The sequence below is a fragment of the Stylophora pistillata genome, chromosome 7 (assembly GCF_964205215.1).
Source record: "Stylophora pistillata chromosome 7, jaStyPist1.2, whole genome shotgun sequence".
Lineage (NCBI taxonomy): Eukaryota > Metazoa > Cnidaria > Anthozoa > Scleractinia > Pocilloporidae > Stylophora > Stylophora pistillata.
This window is the reverse complement of record NC_142525.1, coordinates 9,641,567-9,667,691: the sequence shown is the minus strand read 5'-3', so window position 1 is coordinate 9,667,691 and position 26,125 is coordinate 9,641,567. Positions and strand designations below refer to the sequence as shown.

Sequence of the window (26,125 nt, the reverse complement as noted above, 5' to 3'; positions counted from 1 at the left end):
AGATATTAGTAGTCGAGGATAAGACGAATTCTCTTACGTTATGCGTGCTGGGGATCAGCTTATTTTTGTCAGGAAAAGCGAAGGTATCATTGGTGTGAAAGAATAGTAAAATCAAGTAAAAAAAACACTGGTTGGGGTTGGCTGGAACAAAAATTTAACCGCCATATGGGAAGGAAGATAACGCTTCCAGTAAGTCACATATTGTGCATATGAATTGATAGTTCCTCAAGGTAACATGGAGAAAGGATTGGTTGCCTTGTAAACCCAAAATTAGCTTGCCCTTCAATTTTATCAAATAATACTTAACCAATCCAACTCCTTTCGCGTTTTCGCGGAATGTACCCGAGAATTTAAAATACCATAAAACAATGAAATAAGAAAGCAAAGAAAAACTTATACTTGCATTACAAAGGGGGAAGGATTTTCTTATCAGGAATTTGTCAATTACACCTAACAAAGCACATTTGATGGGTTGCATCACTATCACATTGTGGATAGTGTCATCATCTTTCATCATAGAGAGGGCCAAGACAAAACAATAAACGATTTCACATTCATCTGAAATATCATTTTTCCCTGACATCTTTCAGAGATTAAAATTCTCCCCGACTCAAAGGGAAATGGCCCGACTTTTCCCTGACCTATTGCAGCAATGCAATGGGAACTCCTACCTCTCTGTCTGAGCAGACTTCTAAAAATATTCTCGGAGGGTTTGGGAGACATTTTCCTTTTCACTTCAACAGAGTTAGCTGAAATGAATTTGACAAAAAAAGCAGGAAGAAGGAAATAGAGGTTAAATTAGCACGCATTAGCCCAGCACCTTAAAAAATTTTTTTTTTTTTTTTTTTTTTTTAATTACACCAGTATTACGAGCTGAAAAGTGAACATGGCATTAGTTTATTCTGGTTAACTTATTAAACTGATGAAATGTAAAAGCGTCCAGCTGAGGTATAAAAATTGACCCATACTAATGAAAAAAAAAAACTGATCGACGATGAATGAATCAAAAGGAAATCTTCCAAATTGCTCTGTCAATTAAGAATACCATCAAATCCCCAAAAGTGATTAGCCATCTAGAGACTGAACGGAGCGCTTATAAGGCAATGTACACACTTTTTTATCTAGACAATGCAAAACCGGGGCCAATTTGCGTGTCCACCATGTGTAACTGGAAAGAGCGTAATACATGTCCAATTTATTTTTCCCCTCAGTCAGTCAACGGCTCAAACAGGTAAAATGGTCTTCCGCTCTTAACCGAGCAAGAGACCTAAAATTCTTTACTGCATAATTTTGATGTGTAATTTATCAATATTTAAAGCAAATTGATCGGAACGATGGTAAGATGTACATTTCAGGGCGTCCATAAAACTGTTACCTAGGGATGCAAATTACAACCTTAAAAAAATGACTCCACCCCTATCTTTTTCATATATTTTTTTGAAACAGTGGTTGGTGGGGAAAATTTGACAATTGTAATTCTAAGGAATCACCTTAACCCGACCTTGCTCAACCTTGTTTTTAACTGTTAGGTGCAACCAAATGAATTCAGAACTCACCTCTGATAAAAAAGCGTACGGTAACTTAATACTTTTTTTTTATAGTGACACTCGACATTATCCTGAAGAAAAAGCAGCTGTTGGTGATGGTTTTTACACAGCGCATATACAACAACGATACTTTGAAAACTGGTCTGATTGCAAGCGAGAAATAAATGAACAGTTAAAAGTTTCTTTGCTCTTACTTTGAGTTCTCGTTTGCTCCTTGTTACATATTTCTTCCCTCTGATTGGCTTTTGCGATTACTTTAGTTTCTGCTTGACGACACTCAATCGAAATGCAATTTTTGTTAAATTAGCACAACTTTGCGGTTAAATTTGGGTTTTATCATCATCGATTCACCGAGTGGTGCCTCGATCGGTATCGCAAAGAGAAGTGACCTGTTCGTCAATGATGAGAGTCGAAGAGTTAAAATAAAACTACTACCTCGACAGGAAGGGCAACACTCCCCTGGTTTCGGCTGAGGGTTTGCACAGGTTGACGCAGGACAGTAGGTCTTATTGCAGTGTACTGAAGAGTTCTAAGGAGTAAAGTGAAACAAAAAATTGAAGCCTGTTCGCTACTTTACTTTGCTTTACCGGGTTAAAATATGGATCTCACTATTTTCTCTTTCGACACTTGATCGTGCCTACCATTTTGCTTTCTCTATGGTATACAGTGATGAAATGTGTTGCTTTACGAGTTTTGAAAATTCCTTTGAATTTATGAGGCAAGCCACACTTTACATGTACCTGACAATTGCATGTGATGCAGAGGTCGTTCGCCTGAGGCCATTCTGGGTGCCAGGTCTCCTTATGATTGTAATATCTAAACATCATATCGCACCCTAAAAAAGAAAATTTCAATTCAAAGGCTCTAAACTCAATGAAAAAGCAAAGAAAAAGCAAAGAAAAAGCAATGTAACTCGTTCGTAATAATCTCAATGACCAAAAAAAAAACATTAAAAACAATAGCAAAAATAACAACAGCAACTCTAATAGTACGCTTCATGATTGATTATTCTTATAGAATGTTCAAGTACTTATTTTTATCCGGCAACAATGTAAAACGAGCCAGACGCATACAGGTTGATTTCGAAGTGGTATGTATTTCTAAACAAAACCGAATTCCATGTAAAGTAGTTTTAAGGGAACGTGACTGGCAGGACGAGAATGATAACAATCACCTCCCTCTGCAGTGGCTCAGGTTTGATAACCAAACTCGGCGTCAAATGGGGTGTTGAGTTCGTTGTTAGTTCTCAACTTTCCTGAGAGGATTTTCCTGTTTTTAAGTTTTATCTTTTTGTTTTGTTTTCCACTCGCCAAAGTGTCGTTGCTAAGATCATATTTGAGATCTTACATTTTGCTTCATTTTGATTTCTACATGTTTTCATTTGGTTTTTAATTTTCATTTGTTTTTCCAGGTCGAGTTCGGAAGCTTCTCCTGACTTTCGTTGAATTTCTGTTTTAGTCCTGTTTTATTTATCTCCTGCCGACCCAAACAAACAAACAAAAAAAGATTAGACATACCCATTGGAGACCGAAGAGTCTGCAAGTGACCTGAAACCATAATAGAGGAGAAAATGGTTACTTAAACATTTCCTCCAAGAGCACCTCCTAGAAGTTATCTGTAAATTCCAAAAAGGAAAGGAAAAAAATTGTTTTAAAAACTTGTTGGGATGTGTTTGTTTTAAAGTGGAGGTTGTTCCGAATTTACTGAATCAAAAGTTTCATCCCTAATAAAATTACAGCCTTCTTCCTTCATTGGATCCTTTCACATGGCTTGAGAACTAGACATGTGAAACACAAAGAAAACGATGGGAATAGTCCATTTCCGAGTTACATTTGGCCTCTTTTTCAAAACGAGGCCTGGTGCTCAACCATACGTATGAAAATGAGTTTAATTTGCATGTGAATGAAAACTTATTACCATACGAAAGGATGAGCACCAGGAATCGCGTTGAAAAAGAGGCTAAAGGCAATTCGGAAATGGGCTGTATGGTTGGCCTCTCTGTTCCTTTTCTCTTTAGCAAGGAAAGAACTGGTCATCACTTGAATATCACTCTTTTATGAAAGAATTAAAAGTTCAGAATTTAAGTGTTTGATACAGATCCATGTTTGCGTCAAGACAATCATACCCTTCATTGGAATTAATTATACCTGCACAAACAGGACAACAAGATCCTTGTGCAACTGTTTGATTCTGACAGGTTAGGACTGGACAAGTTCTAATGGCACAGGTGACAAATCCGTCCTGCAATTGTACGCAAGAATATCAAAAGAGAAACAAGCAATAAGAGAACACATATTCATTTATATTGCATGTGTTTTAGGCCTCTTCTGATCTAATCAGACAAGTCCAAAAACAGGCCCAAAACAGGCCTTCAAAGGAAACCTCAGCTCTACACTATCGTACTATGCAAAATTTTCAGCGAAGAAAGTTCCCTCATCAACTTGACACAAATCCTTTGAAAAGTTAAATAACAAGTACTTATTGACTTAGTTTGGCCAGGCTGGTAGGGAAAATATTTGGCTCCAGGCCACGATGTACGGACCGTGCGCAGTGAGACCGTGCCTCATGACCGGGAGCCAAACATCTTCTCATTCGGCCCAATCAAACTCAGTCAATAAACATTTTATTATAGACTTCTAGATGTTGAAAATTTTAACTAAATGGAACGCGATAGAATGGCACACGTAGCCATACGAGCAAAAAAATTTTACAATTAAACGTTTCCTTTATTTTCAAGTCAGAAGAAGATTCTCCAATTTCCTTGAAAAAGTGATATTATTTTCATTTCTATTTTCCTTTACGTTTTTGCAACGAGGCGACGTGAGAGCAGCAGGGCCGGACCGGCTCACGTCAACCAGTCTGGCCCTCCACACGTCAGCTTTCACTATTATTTTTTATGGGATTGCGCATGCGGGGCCGGACGGATCATATGATAAGTAATCGTATGAAAGAAGCTGCAAGTAATAATCCTAATTTAGTTCTCAAGTAACAACCCAATATATATTCGCATACTAGGTGTGATACACGTGCGGTGAGTGATAATTCGTAGTATGTGAGTAACAATTCTTTCTTTATTCTTCTTGTCCCTGTACTTTATTCATGTTTTATCATTTATTAAGGCTGTCATAATCCTTGACTGGGCCGCCCAGAATAGCTCGCCTTATTGAGAACTAGTCCAATGAAACAATGTGCAATGTGCGAAACAGCTAATAATTAAGATTACTCTTGTGTTTATAGCTGGCCAAACGTACAGACCATTACAAAATAATGTCAAAAGGCCTCTCGAAGATTCAAATATTAGCAGAGCCTCAAGAGAAACTTATGGGGTATAGACATCCGTATAGTTAACAATTATTGACCCAAGCGGAGGGTGGCAGGTGATGGATGTTTACCGGTAACCGCGACGCGGCAAGATAATTATCCACCGCTAACCACCAACACCGAGGTAAAAAGATTGTTCCAGTCTATACTAAAACATTCAGATAGTAAAGCACAAAAAGATGATTTTAATTCATTTATTCCTAGTATGATTGTAATATTTTCGGGCGCAAATCCCGCGCGAGTCGCTTGAAGGCGAATATCTAATAATTATACCATGAGCGCGCGTTGGATATGATCGCCTTTATCACGCCACCGCCATCTTAGATACGTCAGCGGAAATTAGACACGAAAACGAGGTCACGCGGGGTGAACAAATATGGCACCAGATAAAAAAAACATTTGAATTTTTGCATAGAGATTTAATAAATATTTCACTTCTTTCAAATGATTCGATTGTAAAATATGCACAAGATAATCTCCCTGTCCAGGAGACGCTTACTCGAGGCTATCAATTTCTTTAACGAAGAGTTTGTTGACGAAATGGAAGGTAGGTTTCTAGCTTCCAGAGTTTCTTGTAGTCGAAGTGACATCCGTCTTTATAGTTTTGTTCTTGCATTAGTCCGACAATGAATTATTTTGATATATTCTATTAATAATTGCAGTGAAAATGGCCAAAGATGCTGATTTAAGCATAACGGTTCGAGCGAGATGCGACCTTAGCAGGAGAAAGAACGAGGAACCTCATTCATTGTCAGTTATTTTTAAGCGCTCATCGACAGTTGAAATAGTGAGAAATGATTGCAGCTTTGTGAATTGCCGACAAGAATTTCATTGCGAGAAAATTTACTTTGACAGACAGTTTTTTTTTTCAGAAATGCAAGAAAAACTGCACCTTTGTTATTCTAACTATCACCTTCCATCATGTATCCAATAAAAAAGTACTTTATTACAAAAATATTTATTTTGCAATTGACATTATGTCAACCACATGGCCCTCTCTACGTGAGCTCTTAAATTATGTACCTGCTTGCTACTATCTATTCCCTTCTTAGAAAACTTCCCCTTGCTTGATAGAAAGCTAGGCATTGTAACCTTACATCCTATTGGCTCTAAAAGATCACCAATAGTAAAACCATTGTCTGCCATGGTTTTGTCACCTTTGTCAAGCAAATTCAAAAGTCCTGATTGGCTTACTAATTCTTTATCGAATATACTACCATCAAAAAGTGAGCTCACATGAATCACCTCACCCGAGGGTGATATAACAACATTGCCTTTGTATGTTGTGTGGCTCTTGTATGATGAATAACATGCACTGTTTGAAACCATGCTAGAAGGTCCCTGCACCTTGATTTCAGAAGCATCTATGATGCCACGGCACTTGGAATACAGTAACTTAAAACATTGTGGCATATACTTATCAACTTTAGCTCTAGATGGCCAGATAGGCAGGGTCCCCAATACAAAATACAAAAAGTTAACCCATGATAAAAAATACAGAAAGTAAACCCATGATAAAAATACACGACTTACATATACAGTTGAAACAGAAATAATGAAATCCTCAGCCAATTTTTCACTTAAAGTACCCAGTCTTAACGTAGTGAGGCACAAATAAAATTGGTCAAATAAAGAAAGTTTACATGTTTTGACAGTGTTGCTCATGACTTCTACATCAGATTTTCCCTTATTCCTAATCCGCTGTATTTGTCACCAAGAATACATATTGTCTGCGGTTGGTTTATCTCGCCTAATATTTATAATCCATCGACGCTTTAAGGCTTTGTCTTTCGGAAATTGATGAAAAGAAATGATAAACTGCTGCTTTGTTCTATTATTTTGGCACAAAGGCACGCAACAACTATCTCGGTTCGGCATGATTGCAAACGTGACCTTGACCACACGTGACCTCGCTTTCATGTTCAATTATGTAATGAAAAATTCAAGATGATGGCTCCGTGATAAAGGCGAATGATAAATGGCCAAAGAGGAGTGTAGCACCAAGTTGGCTGTACAACATGTAAACCAATCTCGTATCCAATAAGCGCGAGTGAAATGAATTTTTCATTAAATTTCATTTAATCCTGAACGTTTGGATACTTAGAGCCTTTTCCGGCTCCGAAACAGTTGGCGCAATGCGTTTCCATAAAGGGTGATTCGGTACATGAGCTCATGATCAGAGTCGAGTGAACAACTCACAAGACTATAAATGTAATATCTGGATTTGGGTAGACAACCACAACGTGCCCTGGACGCTATCCACTGTTTTGGTCTATACTTAGTGATGTTGCCACCCGTTAATAACAATTCAGGAGTGATATTGCTTACCGTACAGCTACACTCTTTACACTGTTTGTCATTCAGTAGAATCGTGGACACGTCTTTCCACACTTCGCCGTGATTCCTTGAAATGTTTTTATGGGTACAACTCCTTTGTTGCTCCTTTGCCGAAGGAAGAGCTAGAAGGAAAATACGCAATACGTCAGACTCACGTAGCCCTTTTAAGAACTCATCTTTCAAACCGGCAGTCTAAATCCCACAGGTATCAACAAACGCTTTTCATTCCACTCATTTATTTGTGTTTTTCTCGTTGCCGAGTTCCCACCAATCACGTAGCTCCATTTTCTGCGTTTAAAAGCACACACAACCCACAACTCCTCTATTCGCTCCGACGAAGGGCTAAAGCTCGAAACGTCAGCTTTTATAACCGTAACGGTGGCCAATTTACCATTTCAACTTTGTTGATATATTCAAATTATTTCGTTACCCCCACCGACGCAGCCCCAAACAGTTTCTTTAGAAACTATCAGCCTTTATTTATTTATTTAATATACGTTTAAAACACGATTTTCTATTCTATAACAAAGTTCTCTCTCGGCGATTAACACAGACAAACGCAAGTACACGATATATGAATTAAAACAGAAACATACTTAGGAATTTTAGACATTTCCAAGCCACATCTCAAAAGTTCTCATCATCTCCCATTAAGTTTTTTGTTTTCTTACATTTTTCTTTGAAGTTCACTTACTCAACTAACATCTTCAAATACCTGGATTTGATTGCGTCCTACATGTCGAACAGTCTATTAATTCAAACATCCCATCGTCTGACTACAATGGAAAGCAATAGCAAAGGGTCCAACCAGAAACTCAAACAACACTTGCAGAAGCATCTTTTTTTCGTTCAGTTACAAAGTTTCATTGAGTCGCATCTAAGAGCTAAAGACATTTGTCCAGTTTGGAAGCTACACCCATTTTCAAATTGTTGTTTCTCTGTAGATCGAAGTCGATTTTGTCTTATTTCTAAGGACGTACAAGATCCCTTTACTATGTTGAAATCTTGCTTTTGACTTACGAGCTGCAAGGCTCGCATGCTCTAGAAAGATGTTGTCACCATCTCCACCAGTCAGGTGCAAATTTTCAGTAATTGTCTGTAAACATTTGAAAGAGGGTTGAAAGGGTCCGCGCGATACGATGAGTGTTGGACTGAGAATGATATTGACTGTAAACAATCAAAGTGACACTAAGGTAAGTTCGCAAAAATCATCTGAATGTTATTAGCCCTAACCCTAAGAACCTAAAGTACTAAACGCCAATGATTCTGTGCTTCCAAGAAACAGAAATGAGCAGTCATTCCCACAAAATTCTTTCCCAATTGATCCACCTCTTTAATAAGATGCATGATCTTCCCACACCTAAACTGAACAGCACGGAATTTGCATATTTAATAACCACATTACGAGAAATAATAAATCTCTTGCCACACTACTTGTCCTTATGCTTAGCATATCTACGAGTGAAAATAGACTGCGCATTCTTGGATTACCGATGCATATATGACATCCAACCATTCATTTCTTATGATTCGTTGCCGTTTCCATAATTAGGATACTTACCAATTTGCAGGCACATTTTATGCATCGAAAATAACCGTTTTGCAACAAGAAAGGGTTCCAGGTGTCTCCAAAGTTGTAAAGAAGACCGTTGAAATTACATCCCTTAGGGGGTCCTGAAAATGGTGAAAAAAGAATTATAAATAGTATAGAGAATTATAAAAGTAGTATAAAAAATAGTATAAAGAATTATAAATAGTATATAAAAAGTATAAATAGTGGCTTTTCGCCGTTTTGTCTCAACTTCGATGTTAACGGCTGGTCTCGAGGGCACCTGAAAGGCAACTGTCCTTCGTTCCAAATGGCACAATCGCGTTACCTTGGAGATGGGCAAAAAACGATGGTAAGGGAAGGGGGGTAAAACAGGAAGTGGTTTTCCTGTTACGTTACGACACCAACATTTTCAATTTGAGGTGAAACTCAGCAGATTTTCGTTTTGGCATAAGCTCAACAAACGTCATTGTCACTTGTTACTGAGAAAAATATTTTTTAGATGGCTGCATCGTTTTGGAGATTTTCGGTTACGATAAAATACTGGAGAGAAGTTTGATGCTTGGAAGAACTTCGCAACTGCTTACTCGAGCATCTTGATACAAATTTACCATTTCTTATTTGCACAAGAGATATGCCAAGTAGACAGCGAGATTACCGGTTTACCGTCCCCAAATATAGGTATTTGATGTCTAACAACAGCAAGAACACAAGTGTATATTGAAAATTTTACTAATTGTACATGCAGATTGCAATTGAATGATAGAGATCCATCATCTAACATATTCTTATTATAGTAACTAGTAAAGTATTAATTTCATGTGTGCAATAATTCATTGGAAACAAAAACCCTTTATATAAAAAAATGACAAGTATGTAATAGGAAAAACATAGAAACTCATGATGAAAAAAGCTATTTATTCACAACGGCCTTACATCCTTGATAACGGCAATTTGTCTTAAAACAACAACGAGATTAAGTCAAGTAGTCCTCGTTAGTGTCCTAAAATAGCCAATCATAATTGATATTTGTCTGGAACTAATTGGATTTCGATAGATTCCAATCCATATCCTAAGAAGATTAAGAATTAACAGAGAGGTAAGGATTTTGCATTATTGGTAGCCACATAAGAGTTATTCTTTGTGGAAAAGTTATAAGTAAGAGGGCAATTTCTTTGGTAACAGGTAAAGGATTAGGGTGACAAATTTGCGCTTACTAAGTACTTAATATCATTTATCATACAAGGGGAGATAAGAAAGCGGGAGCGAATTTATAGATAGTCTACAGAAAAAGTTGAGACAAGACAAGGCAACGCTTACTGCAACCATTGAACGGTAGGGTAAGGTATTTAAGAATAGCCGTTATAAAAGATGTTAACATAAACATCAAACCATCTCTAAAATGAATAGTAGACATTCTTACCTTGAGATTCAATGATTGGGAAATATTTTCAACATTGTGGACAATGCTACTCTTTTCCGAAAATAATTTACAATAAAATGGTTTTTTTCTTTATTAGCCTCCGTGAATAAAGCTTGTTTTTATCTCGCTAGCTTTAAATTTTTCTTTCGTTATCTAGTTACAAACGAAAGAGGTTTAATCTCCAATTCTCCAAATCTATTTTTTTCCATGAAATTTTTCACAAAGCCGAAACAGTTGCTGTCCATAAAAACCAGTTAAGTAGACGACTAGTGTAGAATTTCGCCGCAAATAAATACGAACTGAGTGATTTTTAACCACGGCGGAAGGACCAAGGGTGGTAATCCGTGAAAGTGTCAACTTAGGCGAGTGATAGCCAACAGCCAAAATTCTAATATGAAAAAATAAAGCGATGAACTTGAACGTTCTGGACATCTCACTGAAATTTGTGTTGTTCACTCTCGTTAGAATACACAGCTACCTCAGTTTAACCAACATGAAATGACATGACCGAACATTACTTGACCGCTTTTGGACCATTTTTTGTGTATAGTGTACCTACGAGATAACCTACAATATTCACCCAATTTCGGTTTTGCACTGGCCTAAAGACACGCGCGCACTTTCTGCTGCTCTGAAATAAAAGTTATCTGTTTCTTCAAATTTCTCAGCAAAACGTAATGTGAGGAAACTTACCTTTTTTCATACTCTCACAAGAACCTATAAAAAGCACAATCCCAAATACAGCTATGCTGAAACAGAAACAAAAGAGAAACTTAAGTTAAGTATTTCATGCGAAGGAGCTCCCCAGCATAGCTACTCCTTTATATTTTCAGGAATAGACCCCTTCTATAATTAATATTCTTTCATGTTCTTTCAAATATAATTGGTAGCCTCGCTTATGACTGAAATTGTTTCTATACATATTGCCGAGGCAGGAAAGGCAAATTTCCATGAATATAAAAGAAAGGTAATAAAGCCCGCCATAATGGAGGAGGTCTATACATGCTGATTTTTCCACTCGAAACCTTGTTTCGAGTCACAGCAGTTGCGCTTCGAAATAAGGTTTGAAAAAAGCATTAGCTCGATTATCAAACTTACCAATGAAACGCTTTCATCTCAGATTGAGATAAAGAAGTGACAGTCAGTCGTGTGAAATTCTTTACGGAAAAAATAAAAAGGATTTATCTCTGGAAATATTTAATTATAAACGTCTGTCTGGAGTCATTGCCAAGGGAAATGATCACGTGAAGTATCAAAGTCCACGAAACTCGGCAATACATTAAAAAAAAAAAATAGAAAAAAATGTATAGTAGTCACTAGAAGTTGCCAGTGACCTAATAATAACGTCATTTGAGAGTAAGGCTTTAGATTATTGAAAACTCTAAAAATAACTTTAGATTCCTCTTGATTTATTAAGGAAACCACAACGGTGACAGCATGTGTTCTCCGACACATCCGTTATAACACTATACATATACCTATTACTCAGCCGCTCTATGAGGAACGAAAACGCGAAATGACCAACAGTGCTCTTAAACCAGGAACAGACACCCTATCGGCAAATTAGACTTGCTGCATTCGCGTGTTATGCCGATTGAGAGATCTTACGCCGTAAAAAACGGTGAACCCCATGTAATAATGACTGAGTGGGAGGGCCATACGGCAATATATTAAGCTGGAGGTCACGATGGTCGCGAGATCCTCACGACCGAGGACCAAATATTTTCCCTTCCGACCCGACAAAATTTAATCAACAAGTATTCATCATATGACCCAGAATTTAAAAAATTTGGAATTTTTCTTTAGACTTAAAGATCAAGACTACATGAATACAAAAGTTTCCCACGGTTCGTCTTGTCAGCGCAGGAACCTCACCGTTTCATCCAAATTTTCCCATATCTGTTTTCTTTAAGTTTAAGTCGGTAACTCGGAAATGGGCTTTTCTTCCAACTGCCTAAAATACATCTTTTATTCAAGATGCCCAATACATATTATGCACGATCCTCGCAGTAGATAGCGCTATTTAAGCAATAGCGAAAATCAGACCTGAAAAAAATCAGGCCTGTACGGGATTCGAACCACTGACCTCTGCGATACTAGTGCAGCGCTCTACCAATTGAGCTAACAAGCCAACTGGGAGCAGGCCGTTGAGTTGATTCAGGCCCGTACAGGCCTGATTTTTCTTCAGGTCTGATTTCGCTATTGCTTAAATAGCGCTATCTACTGCGAGGATCGTGCATAATATGTATCTAATACCGCAGTTCAAAATATATGAACTTCATATATTTCATTGTATAATTATCACTTTCACGGGTTTATTACGAATCAACTCAACGGCCTGCTCCCAGTTGGCTTGTTAGTTCAATTGGTAGAGCGCTGCACTAGTATCGCAGAGGTCAGTGGTTCGAATCCCGTACAGGCCTGATTTTTTTCAGGTCTGATTTTCGCTATTGCTTAAATAGCGCTATCTACTGCGAGGATCGTGCATAATATGTATCTAATATCGCAGTTCAAAATATATGAACTTCATATATTTCATTGTATATTTATCACTTTCACGGGTTTATTGCGAATCAACTTAACGGCCTGCTCCAAGTTGGCTTGTTAGCTCGATTGGTAGAGCGCTGCACTAGTATCGCAGAGGTCAGTGGTTCGAATCCCGTACAGGCCTGATTTTTTTCAGGTCTGATTTTCGCTATTGCTAAAATAGCGCTATCTACTGCGAGGATCGTGCATAATATGTATCTAATATCGCAGTTCAAAATATCTGAACTTCATATATTTCATTGTATATTTATCCCTTTCACGGGTTTATTACGAATCAACTCAACGGCCTGCTCCCAGTTGGCTTGTTAGCTCGATTGGTAGAGCGCTGCACTAGTATCGCAGAGGTCAGTGGTTCGAATCCCGTACAGGCCTGATTTTTTTCAGGTCTGATTTTCGCTATTGCTTAAATAGCGCTATCTACTGCGAGGATCGTGCATAATATGTATCTAATATCGCAGTTCAAAATATCTGAACTTCATATATTTCATTGTATATTTATCACTTTCACGGGTTTATTACGAATCAACTCAACGGCCTGCTCCCAGTTGGCTTGTTAGCTCGATTGGTAGAGCGCTGCACTAGTATCGCAGAGGTCAGTGGTTCGAATCCCGTACAGGCCTGATTTTTTTCAGGTCTGATTTTCGCTATTGCTTAAATAGCGCTATCTACTGCGAGGATCGTGCATAATATGTATCTAATATCGCAGTTCAAAATATCTGAACTTCATATATTTCATTGTATATTTATCACTTTCACGGGTTTATTACGAATCAACTCAACGGCCTGCTCCCAGTTGGCTTGTTAGCTCGATTGGTAGAGCGCTGCACTAGTATCGCAGAGGTCAGTGGTTCGAATCCCGTACAGGCCTGATTTTTTTCAGGTCTGATTTTCGCTATTGCTTAAATAGCGCTATCTACTACGAGGATCGTGCATAATATGTATCTAATACCGCAGTTCAAAATATATGAACTTCATATATTTCATCGTATACGCCCAATCTCGCTAACCTTTTGTTGACTGTCACTGCAGCAGAGACACCCGATAGCTCGTGCAGCTGGCGGCGATCCGGCGCAAAGTGGTATACAACAGTTCAATTCGGATTTATGAAAGCAGTCAATTTCTTGCTGTACTTTTCGTTCTCATACAACCGAAATTTCCCGATTATGCCAAAAATGTCCGTTTATAGAGAAACGAATACACATATCAGTTAAAGTTTTGGTTAAAAAAAAAAGTGACGTTAAAGAAAGCTTTACTTTAGCGCAGACCGTGGACGTCACACGTACGGGAGTCTTTACCAATCAGGTACTGCCAAGTTTTAGCGACAGAAAAGCAAAACTTGAGATTTTAGAGCTATGGAGACCAAGAAAATCCTTGTTATAAAACAGTGACGCTTATAACGCACATATATTAATTTACACACGTTCATAAGCATGTGCACACAGCATTTATTGAGTTTTTGACAGTTCTGGCGTTTCACTGTCGAAACCAAATGTCTCCAAGACTCCAAGATGAAACAGACAATGAATTCTAAGTTGTTTACCTCGCAGGTTTTAAATTTTTTTCGTTGTCTCTCTCTGCATGATTAGAAAAAAAAATTATAGAAAAGTTGAAAAGAAGTTGGCAGGTCCAATAAAATATTCTGATTTCAAAATAATAAAGGCTTCCTTCTTTTTCATTGGTCGAGAACCATCATCCATTAAAGTGTTGACCAGGGGTTGACAAAGTAATAATGTTAGGCCAAATTAGGCAAAACGAGCAAGTGCAAAATGTTTTTCTTTTGGACGATGAACTGAAAATGTATTCAAACAGCAAATGCAAAAAAATTAGTCAACACAAACTCCAGCATAGCTTGAAGCTGCTATGGTTAAAAAAAGAAGGAAAAAAAATTCTACAACCACTGCACTAACTTCATTTACCAAATTGGCGAAGCTGCCTAAATGCAGTGACCTCTAAAATGCGAAAAGATCTCTAGATAAATACCGATGAAAATCAAAGGGTGGCAACCAACGATGTTTCCTTTCCCAAATTCTAGTCAACAGGTAATCCAGCTTCCATCAGATAATTAAAAATGTTCAAATTAAGCTTTGTCCTAACTCACTCAGCGATCAGTTATGCATGAGAAAACAAGATATAGTTTGTTTTTGAAATTCTGTATTCTGGAAACAATCAGGGCGTTCTGTGACAAGTTTTCAAGTAACCATACATGATAATGTCGATTAACGTCGGTCCAATATAAAGCCATTAATGACAATTCCAAAAGAATTTTTTTCCAACCAATCATACCGAAATTTTGCTATGTTGAAGTAGTTTAGTCTTGAATCCTGGTTCGTTACGGGACAGTAAAATTGTCGTCGATCGAATTATTATCTTTGGTCGAGTCAACATGCAATGAAATTTGTATCTGGCGTCTACATTGCAATTATAGTGACATATTATGCTTGACTGAACTAAGTGTTTAATTCGAGTGAAAGCAATATTTCAAAATGCCATCGTAATACATGTCCAGGGTTCGGGGATTGTTTTCTATCCGACAACATGATTTGCACTGTTCAACCAAAGCACGACTGATAGATATCGATGATGTAAACCTTGGCTAGACATTGAGATTCCGTTTACAATGCAAGCACTCGTAATGTTTTCTTCGACCAAGACGTCTCAAGATTGATCGTTTTCAATACAGAACGTTTGATGTGTCCAGAGAACCAAACACCATCGAAAACTGCTCGAAGACTGCATGACTATTAGACATCTGACAAGAAGAAAAAAAAACTATAAGAACTTACCAAAGGCTTCTAGTGGACATGAAAGTCAAAGCGCGGTTACCACTCAACATTTTGTTGTTTGTTGCCCAAGCAGTTATACACAAACTTCTAGACTTGGACTTCAGGCCTTCGAAGGGAAAAATACATCGCACAAAGGGATCTAGAAAAAAAAAAAAAAAAAACAGAACAAGCGTTTTAGAACCAGCAGCTCCATATGAACTGGTAGTAATATTCGAGATCATCTGACCATAATCATAACCTCTTTCTTAAAAGAAGAGAAAAGAAGGAGCGTTTTTAGAACCATCAGTTTTAAATGAAAAGTTGGTATCAATATTCGAGAGCATCTGACCATAATCATCAAGCTGAGTTTGCCGAATGTTAAGGTGGTTATTCTGCTCCCTCACCCAACCTATTTTTCCAAGGGAGTTGCATCTCATCCATTTGGACAACTCTACATTTTTTGAGATAGGGAAGCCTATACCTTGCTCCGCAGTAAAGTTATCTTGTTTGATCCTTATACTTTCTGGTACTGTTTATGTCCTATCGCTATGTTTTTGTGAGTAGTATGCATCATTTGCTTCCTTAAACCCGACAATGATAAAGTTAACCCTCCTCAAAGAATTTATAGGCGAGAAGATTGCAGGGTGCCGATTGTAAAGAACTTTCCCAAATTCCTCGTGGTTTCACAAAGCTGTTTTTAAATTCTTTATTTACTATTTGATTTTCTAAGTGGAGTCTAGGCAGTTAGTTAGTGGTAAGAAACGAGAAAGATTGTTATGAATCCGTGAGGGGTATGCAAGCTGCCAAAGAACTTAAATGGTTGCTACAAAACATCGGATGATTTCAAAAAACAATCAGAGATGTACAGGAATTTAAAACTTCGTCTTCAAGGAATGTTTTGTTTTGCGGTAGGAGTCCATGTTTAATCTCTGCAGAGACTTAGAGGAGGGTATTGGCGACCTATTTTTGATCAGCGCTGTTTTCCCTTTTAACTCTACTTGAGAAGAAAAAGCCCCCCAAAAAACTGAATGCCACGACTAAAGAAGGATATACCTCATTCCATTAGATGTGTTACATTCTATACAAAAATGGAATAGTTCTCTCGTCATTTTTCTTGTTGCTACTCCTGATCGTTTACAAATGTAACCCGCTGTTTTGGTTATCTCGAGGTCAATGGGATAGTTAATACGTCGATTAATTTTAATTACATTCCTCTCTAAGAATTTCACACAACAGGACATAAAGATTGGAGCGACCCATGCGTTTTATTGCTTTTAGAATCTATCCTTTCCTCGACGCAACCACGTAGGAAACGAAGCATGAATTTATGAAATAAAGAACTCCTAGCCCTGCAATCTAACAAATGTTAGATACTATAGACGATTCACTATCAAAAGGGCCTACCCTTAATACTGGTGCAAAGTTTTGTTGATTATTCAATCCCTGTACCAACTATGAATATCATGTTCACTGCACATTCTAAGGTTCTGTCTGAGGCAAGTGTACTTGGGATTAAAATAAATTTTACACTCGTCACATCAAAACAATTCTCGCTGTGGTGTGTGTTCAAAATGACCTCTGTTATCAAAAATTATTGGATCCACGAGGCTCATTTATTATGAAATCTTTGTCTTTCCGTAGATTTGGCAAGGCGAAAACAAAAAGAAAAAAAGAAAAGAAAGGCGATATAAAAACAAGATTCGAGCCGTTTTAAGCAATGCAAAATTACCTTCGGCTGGTGCGATAACAGTACACAAACACTAACTCAAGCTGGATGAATGACAGCTACATATAATGAATCAAAAGACAAGGACGGGCTGCAGGAGAACAGACCGAGACTTTAAGTCTAAAGTTTTAACGATGTTCACAAACCGTGACCTCCAAATTGGACTGTGTGCCATGATGTGTAACGCCATGTGACATAGACGGTTGCACGTGCACTATCCCAAGACGATATCAAAATTTTGTCTCAAATGAGGGCGTTCATCACCTAGTCATCCATTAAGTGCTCCACACGCAGTCGAGAGAAACTTGAAGGAGCTGTTGAAACACATTACTGATAAAAAAAAAATTGCTCGAGCTTTTAAGACTAATTAATAGCATGGAAAGATAAATTTCCCTTCTTTAGGGCTCGATTCAAGTTGTTAAACTGTCGGTTTTCATATATTTTCGTTCAGTTTTTTCACACACACTTCAAAATGATCGCGCCACCAGTTCAGTCACGTTCTGATCACGTGCTTTTTAAGTGCTGTCTGCCACGAAATGTACCGTCCAAAGGATACATGTTAATTTTTACAAGTCCACATGTTGATTTATCAGGAAATGAGAACTGAGTTTATAGCAAGAGGTATTATTAGTGTATACAAAACCAAAATGAAGCCGTCACAAACAGTTTGCTGAAAGAAAAAAATCTACAAAAGTATGAATCAGCCGTAAATGATCCAAAATAGATCAGTACTGAGCGCTAAATTAATCAAACTGAACATAAAAACATTTTTAAAAATAGTTATGTTACACCTTGATGAATTCCTTTAGGCTCTACTGAATAATACAATGAAGCGATGCACGGTAACGCCAAACAAGCGACGAGAAACAAAGAAAAGGATCTAGATATACAAGAACTCTCAGGTACCACAGTCAACACATCGACGACGGCTGAGCGAGTTAAAAAGTTCCTTGGCTCTACAGGAAAGATCTGAGTGACTATGTGCCATAAATTCAGCAAAGCGTACCTAAGAAAAGTAGCTATTGATTAACTTGTACAGATTGTAAATGTCTATAGGCCTTACTCAGCCTTAAGGATTCTGTTCAGATTACACGGAACAACAATTCAATACAGTTGGTTATTAAACTGTTAAACTAATGAACGTACACGTTAAAAGTTGCGCTCCATTGGTAAAGAAAGACAAAGATCTTGAGAAGTATTTTTAAAAGGAAAAAATTATCTAAGTCTAAGAACCACAAGTAAGAGGCTTATACAGGTAAGACCATTTGAGAGTTTTTCAATAACTCAGATAAAGGTATTTAGAATTAACACCATTGGGGTTGCAAACCTTCCAAAGAACAAAAATACTTTAAATACGAAACCGCTTTTGAATGCAAACCGACAAGGATATTTTTTTAAATTTAAAATAGCCTGCAAAATAATTGCAACATTTCTATTCACTAAATATGGGTATAAGTAACACAGATGATGGCCGGTTTCAATTTTACGGATGCAAGGCAGACATTCTCGGCTTCGAGAAAGTTTTTCCTAGATTAGCGGTAGAAAACTTCGCCACACCGTCAAAAGGGGCAAAAATACCATTGGTCGTATTAATAGAAGCATTCTATCTTCCTTGGCGGAATTTCTAAATAAACGTCCGGTCTGGAACAAAAGATGTTATCGATCGATGTTGTCTTATCTTGATGTAGAGCTTTTAAATAATGCGTTTTAATGAAGGATGTAATTTATGATTATCTCTGAACATGAAGTTGATCATCTCAGCTAGTAAAAAAGTGAGAATGGACTGAGAAGTATTGGCCTGTGTCTCTTGACACCTTCAGTCCTGTTTAGATCATTGGTTCTCTTCCTTACTCGCCACGCGAGGAACATGCAACAATCGGCCATCTCTAACGTTTCACAAAGCTTAAGAAAGTATAAAAATGATTTCACGGTCCACGGTCTAGTTCTTATCTGCGTCCTAAGGAAACTTTGTCATTTCTCCCTTAGCATGGTTCCATCTTTCATTCCGCATGTTTTCTTGTAACCCAATTTAAAAAAACACTAGAATTCGCAAAAATGTAGAAATAGGAACAACTTGAGAGAGCTGATTATCTTTCACAAGCGCTTCTTGCTAAGCTGTTTATAATTTTCCTTTACGAAGGCCAAACGAGTGGTCAAACCAAGAACTAATGCAACTCAATCTCGTCAACAGAAATCACATTCCTCACAAAAATTTCTTTCCAGCAATGTTGTCAAAAGGAGAAGATTCACATAACTAAATGTGCTCCAGCAGAAAATTTTGTCAGTTTCCGTTGATTGAGTGAGAGCTTTCAAGATCGTGACCGGTTTGGTGTACCTTTGAACGACATAAGCCGGAATTGAAAAGAGAAAGAAACCATTCGTATTGCAGATAAAAGTTGCTTTCAAAGTCAGGAAAATAGAGAAGAAAGAACAGATTTTCACCAGCATGTTTCCCTTTTTTGCCCATCGATGACGATGATTGAAATCCTTATAGCAATAGCAACTCACCTTATCGCCTCAAAGTCCTGTACAGCTTCGACCACTTTCTTTCGTGAATTAATGTACTCTTGTAGAGTGATAAAACTGTCCATAAATGCTTTTCAAAGTCCTTGCACTCGGAAGGTCATGAAGACCTTCGAAGGCAGTGAGGTGGGGCAAGTGTCGCGAAAACAACTCAATTAAAGTATAGACAAAGGGTGTGCGTGGTGAAAGACAAAGTTGTCCCCATGGCAAATGGCCATGTTTGCTCTTGAATGAAACATTTAGATGTAATAGAAATAAAACTGACGGTGAATCTGATTTGTGCCCAAAATAAAACTCAAATATCGTGTCAAAGTAGCAAGCTAGGAATCAACATCGATAACTGTGATTCACATTTTGGATGGCTAATCACAGGATCTATTTTTAACCTAAATATTTTATTGATGTAATATTGCTTTACAATTAGGCTGTCTACTGTGGTGAAAGAATAGCACACACCTCAAATTCTTGGGCTGACGCAAATTCCCAGACATACCCTTGTTCAGCATGCAAACCTATTCTTCTTTTCTTCTTGGAGATCAACTTATGATATCCCAGAATCTTAGCACCCTAAGTCTCCGTTCTTAAAGTCTTGAGACCATAAAGAAATCGAGAGTTAAAAGAAGTAAAAAGAATGATTGGTGGACCGACTCCGAGTACAGAAAAGTCCAGAGCTTCCGGGCTTCAAGGCCTCCGGGTTCCTTTGATGACCTTTTAAGCAACCTCATTCTGAGTGTTTTGATAACTGCCTCGCTATTGTGTTGTGATCAACAGGATTTGTTGACAGTTCCTGACAAAGGACGTCTCACAACTCAAGTGAGTTGCCATGATCCTAAGTACAAAGTACTTTCAACTGGAGGTGTCATTATACAAATCAAAGGTACAAAAGCATCTTGTACGAATGTCACATCGAAGCTGGCCACGACCTCAAACCTTACTGTCAATGTCCCGCTCTTCGCACCTTGGTACATAAAACTCTAAGTGAAATCGCTAGGGCATAGTTTGGAACTCTGCTCGTCAATAAAATGTATGTTGATGTATCTAAAGTTACAAGAGGTATAAATATGCAAGAAGTTACGACAGGATCAAACAGAAGGAAACTTTTCGTTAACCCGAGGGCATCGAAACGGAACCGTATTCCAAAAACCCAGCACCGTAAAAATAAGATTTCGAATGAGTGAAAGAAGAGAACGCAAGCGGTAGCTTGCAGGGGTATTGGATGATAATGTATCGCAAGCGTGAGAGTTGAGAGAATTAACGCGTGCAGCTCGAACTGCGAGACGATGTCTCCAGGAACTCATAATTATCGAACTCAAATCCTGAGAAGGAGTTTGCTCAGTGTCATTTCTTGGTTCATGTAATTACCCGCCGGAAAGTGCTGACATTGGTGCTGTAAACTGGGCTATGTCGATTTATGTTGTGTATTCTTTTCTTAGAGAAATGTAGCAATGGCCACGAAATAATTTTTCGGTGTAGCTTATAAACCATCAAGATAACTGCTACAACCTTAGGCTACCATCATGTAGTACAAGTATCATGGTCTCACTTGCTGGTACTTAAGTCAGCGGTCAGTAGGATGACGGAATTGCTTAGCCTTGCAGTATTTTGACAATTCTTGACGTCTCATGTGCTTCCGTCTTAGTTAAACTTGGCCTCAACATGAATAGCTAACCCAGTGAATTGTCTCAAATCCTTTTTGGAAATATTTTTTGTGGATGAGTTTTTAAGTGCTGCATGTGTGGCGCCTTTTCTCAGCTACATTACACATCTGTCACACCAAAATGATAAACCGCGGCGTTCTTAGCTCCCAGATTTGTTTGTGTTCGCCAAAACAGGAGGCATTAAAATAGGGTATACAATGATGTAGATCAGGAAATAGGATTAAGTATTTACCACACACCTGCCTGTCTACCCACCTTTTTAGTTTGAATTAGTGCACAACCTCCACACAAAATAAATAAATGCCAACACCCTGTTTGGCTGACTTTTATGTTCCCTATTTGGGGAAGATTCTAGGTGTGCTCCCTGTATTATATTATGTAAGAGACAGAAACATACACGACAGCACTGGTATATTGGCAGCACAAAGAACATGTTTAACTTCCCTCAAAGCTCATACCATTTTCCTCAAGCAGTACCCAACACCACCAAAGTTTGTATCTCACACTGGAGAGCAAAATCTCGACCGAAGATGTTACGCGTTTTCGTGACCTTTACCCAGTGTCCCTGTTTTGTCCCTGAATCAAAACTGAATCATGACATTCTGTTGAGAATGATTAATCTCTTTGTATTCTTGGATTCTCCTACACCCTCTCCTCACACATTCTTCGGATACCATTTTATAGGAAATGTACTTGGGTTTTATGTAAATTGGAAGAGACCATGAGAGTAACTAATAAACATGGCTCATTCTTTCATTAACTCATTCAGGAGGAATTCGTGGAAGATCTACTCCCCACTTGCAAATACCACCTGACCTTCATCCAATATCTCTTTGGACTAAGCCATAAATAGCAATGCGATTTATACAAAAATAGATCTGATTAACTAAGAAAGATTACATTTGAGAGCTTCTCCTAAAACCATCCTTTAAGATGATTACGACGTCGCCGTGAATGAGCAAAAAACAAAACATCCCGACGAAATACACGCACAAATTTGCTACAAGCCTGTGTGGAAAGTGTAGTGCTTCAGAGAAAAGAGAAAACCTTAGAAAAAAGATTTGTACATGTGCAGCATCGCCTCAGAGGGGAGACGTCAAACAATTCTTTAATGGACATTTTTTTTTTTTTTTTTCTGTGTTCGTTTGTTTATTTTGAGATTCAAAACCTGGAGAGCGAGATTCTAAACCCTGTGATGAAAGTAAAAGAAATAATCGATTACACTTGAGCTCTCACGCATAGTTAGCTCAATATTGAGTTTTTTACCTTATGAGATGACCTTTGCACTGTACCGCAAGGTTTTGGTTTTCTATGACCATCTCCTTCACAAATTTCAGAGAAAACGTGTGGCCCTGAGGCAAGACGTCCGTGATATGGTAAAGTGACAAGTATAAAAAAAACTTATAATTTCGACCTCAGCAAGGTGAAGTGAAAAAAAAATATTTGGATTTCACCCTTTGATCACCGCACTGGATCTGCACCCAAATGGGAACCTCAATTGATCATTAGGATTATCTAGGATAGTCATAGAATTAATGACGGTAGGAACGGAGGGTCCTGATCCCGTTTCACTCACGAATTTCCATGTGTCACGTATAACCCCTTTATTGCCCTTATAAATTAGGAATAAAATATGTCTATCTTACACGTATTAACGCACTTTCGCCATGTTACTTAGTAAAGCTATTTAACTAAAATGTTACGTGTGAGTATTTAGGAGTTCACATCTGAATATCATTGTCGCAGACTTCTTTGTAAGATGAAGTATAAGCTCCTGTCATCAGAGTATTTAATCTTATGAAAACGTAGAGAGCTCTTTAGCAACGGATATATCCTCCTTACTTTGAGGACATGCTGCGGAAAATGGCTGTGTATTTAATGGCTAGTACGATCCTTGTACTCGATTAGACCGTCAAGGATTCTTCGCACACCTAACGGAACTCCTTCTGCTATTTCTATGCCTTCACTGGACACTCATCACAGGTTTACTTGAAATACCTGACCCTGGGATTAGACTTGCTTCGTCAGGCTTACTGATGAAAGGGCCTTTCATAAACTCTCGTCAATTTCATTATAGGGCACGAAATTTCTATTTACTGAAGGAATCTTCCGAGACTTGTTTACGTCGTCGAAGGATTGGAAAATAAGCGTTTTGAACTATCATTCTACATTTAATCTTGACCCAGACTTAGACTTACTCTTTCTTCCCATGAAAATCTTTTAATCCTTACGATTATCCACACAATCCGACCGTCACAGTTAATTTGCCAATAAAAACTAATTACCCACAGCAAAATAGATTCTCTACCACGCTCCTTATTCTTCCCACTTGTCTTCCAAGAAACACAATAATCTGTCAAAACTGCTCTAACTAAGTTAAAAACGCAAATGATCAGTCAGTTTACCTAAATAAGAAGGAAATGGTTTCTTTACGCAAAAATTATCGCGTCTATCTTAACCTTAAGAATCACTTAAATGCGCAACAACTAATTGACAATCGGACTGCTAACGAATCGAAACCAAAGGGTGCGAAGGAAATTTGGTTAAGGGTTCCTGAGTGATTTGGCATGTAGAACACTGGAACTGTGCAATTTCGTATGGGTAGCCATTTCTGCGAGAATTATAATTTGCTAGTGATAAAACTTAATAACTTGTGCTGGGGAAACAAATCGTAATTGTAAATCGATTCAGTTGCCTTATCGGCTTCCGTAGATTTTCAAGAACGGTTTCTTCTGATTGAAGGAAAGTAGTCAAAGTAAGCGAGTTCTGAACACAACAGGCAAGGAACTGGTGCAAATTAGAATCAATAACAAGTCGATACTAGTAATTACGAGTGACGTTTCTATTTATCACAAGCAATCGGTGGCGACACTGGCAATTGACTTTGTTGGATATCAACATAAACGATTGCTGTACTCACCAGCTTAAAATTGACAAAGGCGCTAAAGGTTAAACACTATCGACAGATGCTAAAAACTACGCTGGATTTTTGGCGCTATCGATCTGCTTCAGAACAGCGGTCGTTTATATTTAGCGCTTACAACGGCGTTTGATGCAACACCACAAACGATTGAGATTCAGCATTCCCGATCCACCATTTTACAAAGGCAGCTAAATTGATTGACAACCACGATTATTAGCAAAGACGAATGGGTTTATCACTAGCATATCTCTATATATTTGGCAGCACGTGATGGCGTTTTATCAGTTTATTGTCACGGGGACAAGCTAAAAACACCTTCGGGAGACTTTCATGGTACTTGTTAGTACGATTGTTATCTAACGCCTTGTGCTCGTGCGTTAATCTGATAAGACATCAGCAAGAAAAGATAGATGGAAACTTGATTAGTATCGTGCGTTTCTTAATTAAGAAGAAATAATTGAAAAGACCCGTCTTACACTGCAATAGGTCATTGCAATATATTTTTTTCCCAATACCTAAACCAAATTCATCAGAGCCTTGGAACAACTCGCTATCCTGTAGATCAGAACATCAGCGGGTGAAGAAAAAAAAACGAAAAAAAAATTTGAGAGGCCCACCTTCAAACGCATTTTGGAAAATGAATATGGAAAGGGATAAAATTTCCTATGACGTTTGCCATTAGCTTCAGTGAGTGAAAAACTGAGATATTTACGAGCCACAATGCGATTTCAGTCTCCTGTAACTGTATTACGAGCTTATTTAGATTCCAACTCTAGGTAAGAAGTAGCTAGCTTGGCATTAAATCATCTTCTCTTTCGGTTCAGGAAAAAACTCCCATTCTCTTTTAATCAGCATTATTCGTGACTCTTTCTTGGGTAATTTGCCAAATATTACCGTTCTTAGAGTTAAGCCATCGTGTGGTCAGAAGGTTTATTCTTAATCACTTGCAATTAAAAGGATTAATCTTTTAAAGGTCATGGGTTACCGACAATCTGCTAGTTTTAAAGGGTACCGAGGTGCTATCACCCACAAGGATATCAGTCACACTGAACGCTGCATAGATTGTCTAATAAAATACTACCCTTTAATTAATAGCCTTATCATTTGTCAAAGAGACGAAAATAAAATCGTTCCTTTTTTCCTGTTTGTTCGTCTGTTCCAGCAAAACCTGATACTCAGGCCACAGAATTCAGACAAAAGCACTCAATGATCCATTAGACAAGAGAATGAACAAGACGCTTTGTCCTAAAGCGCCAAATTAAAAAAGCATTATTGGCTGAGGTTAACACGGATTTACTACATGACAGTTAACAGACACCCACCCAAAAGTTCAACTTTGATGAATAGATAAATAACTATCTTTAATAACTCGGCGATATCACGAAGACCAAAAAACTATTCTTATTCTAATACTTTCTGTTTATCCATGGCCGTCCGAATTCATGACCATTAATCCTTCTGAGAGATTTGCATGTAACACTATCCGTAATAAATGCTTGGCTTTTTCTCGTTCTAAAAAGAGAGTCAATTGCCGTACCTGCTGTTAATGATTATTTTCAATAAATACTTATCAAGATATCTTTAAAATCTAAACATATAACTGTTTTAACTATCTGGCACTCGAGATAGAGAGCTTAGGAAGAGGTAATTTCGAAATTGAAGACCAAATGACTTCCTCCACGGATTCTCACCATCGTCTTCAGCGAATTTAACTGATGCTCGAAAGCACTTATGCTTCCGATTTCGATGGATGGCATAGTCTTCACAACAAAGCGACAGAAAATGAGCTTTTGTTTCATCATTGCAAAA

The 26,125-nt window shown here is 37.9% G+C and overlaps 1 protein-coding gene across 1 annotated transcript in view; it reads right to left on the bottom strand.

The window, feature by feature from the left end:
* The window catches only part of LOC111325487 (chordin-like protein 1), a 38,035-nt gene that overhangs the window by 10,101 nt on the left and 1,809 nt on the right, over positions 1-26,125 (bottom strand). Inside the window, exons 2-11 of the mRNA XM_088728066.1 lie at positions 15,508-15,646; positions 10,871-10,926; positions 8,767-8,879; positions 7,921-7,981; positions 7,197-7,327; positions 3,695-3,788; positions 3,065-3,094; positions 2,288-2,382; positions 1,983-2,076; positions 672-749 (exon numbers count right to left, since the gene is read on the bottom strand). Of these exons, the coding sequence (XP_088584192.1) occupies positions 672-749; positions 1,983-2,076; positions 2,288-2,382; positions 3,065-3,094; positions 3,695-3,788; positions 7,197-7,327; positions 7,921-7,981; positions 8,767-8,879; positions 10,871-10,926; positions 15,508-15,557 (802 nt within the window). The 5' untranslated portion in view covers positions 15,558-15,646. The remainder of the gene's footprint in view (positions 1-671; positions 750-1,982; positions 2,077-2,287; positions 2,383-3,064; positions 3,095-3,694; positions 3,789-7,196; positions 7,328-7,920; positions 7,982-8,766; positions 8,880-10,870; positions 10,927-15,507; positions 15,647-26,125) is intronic.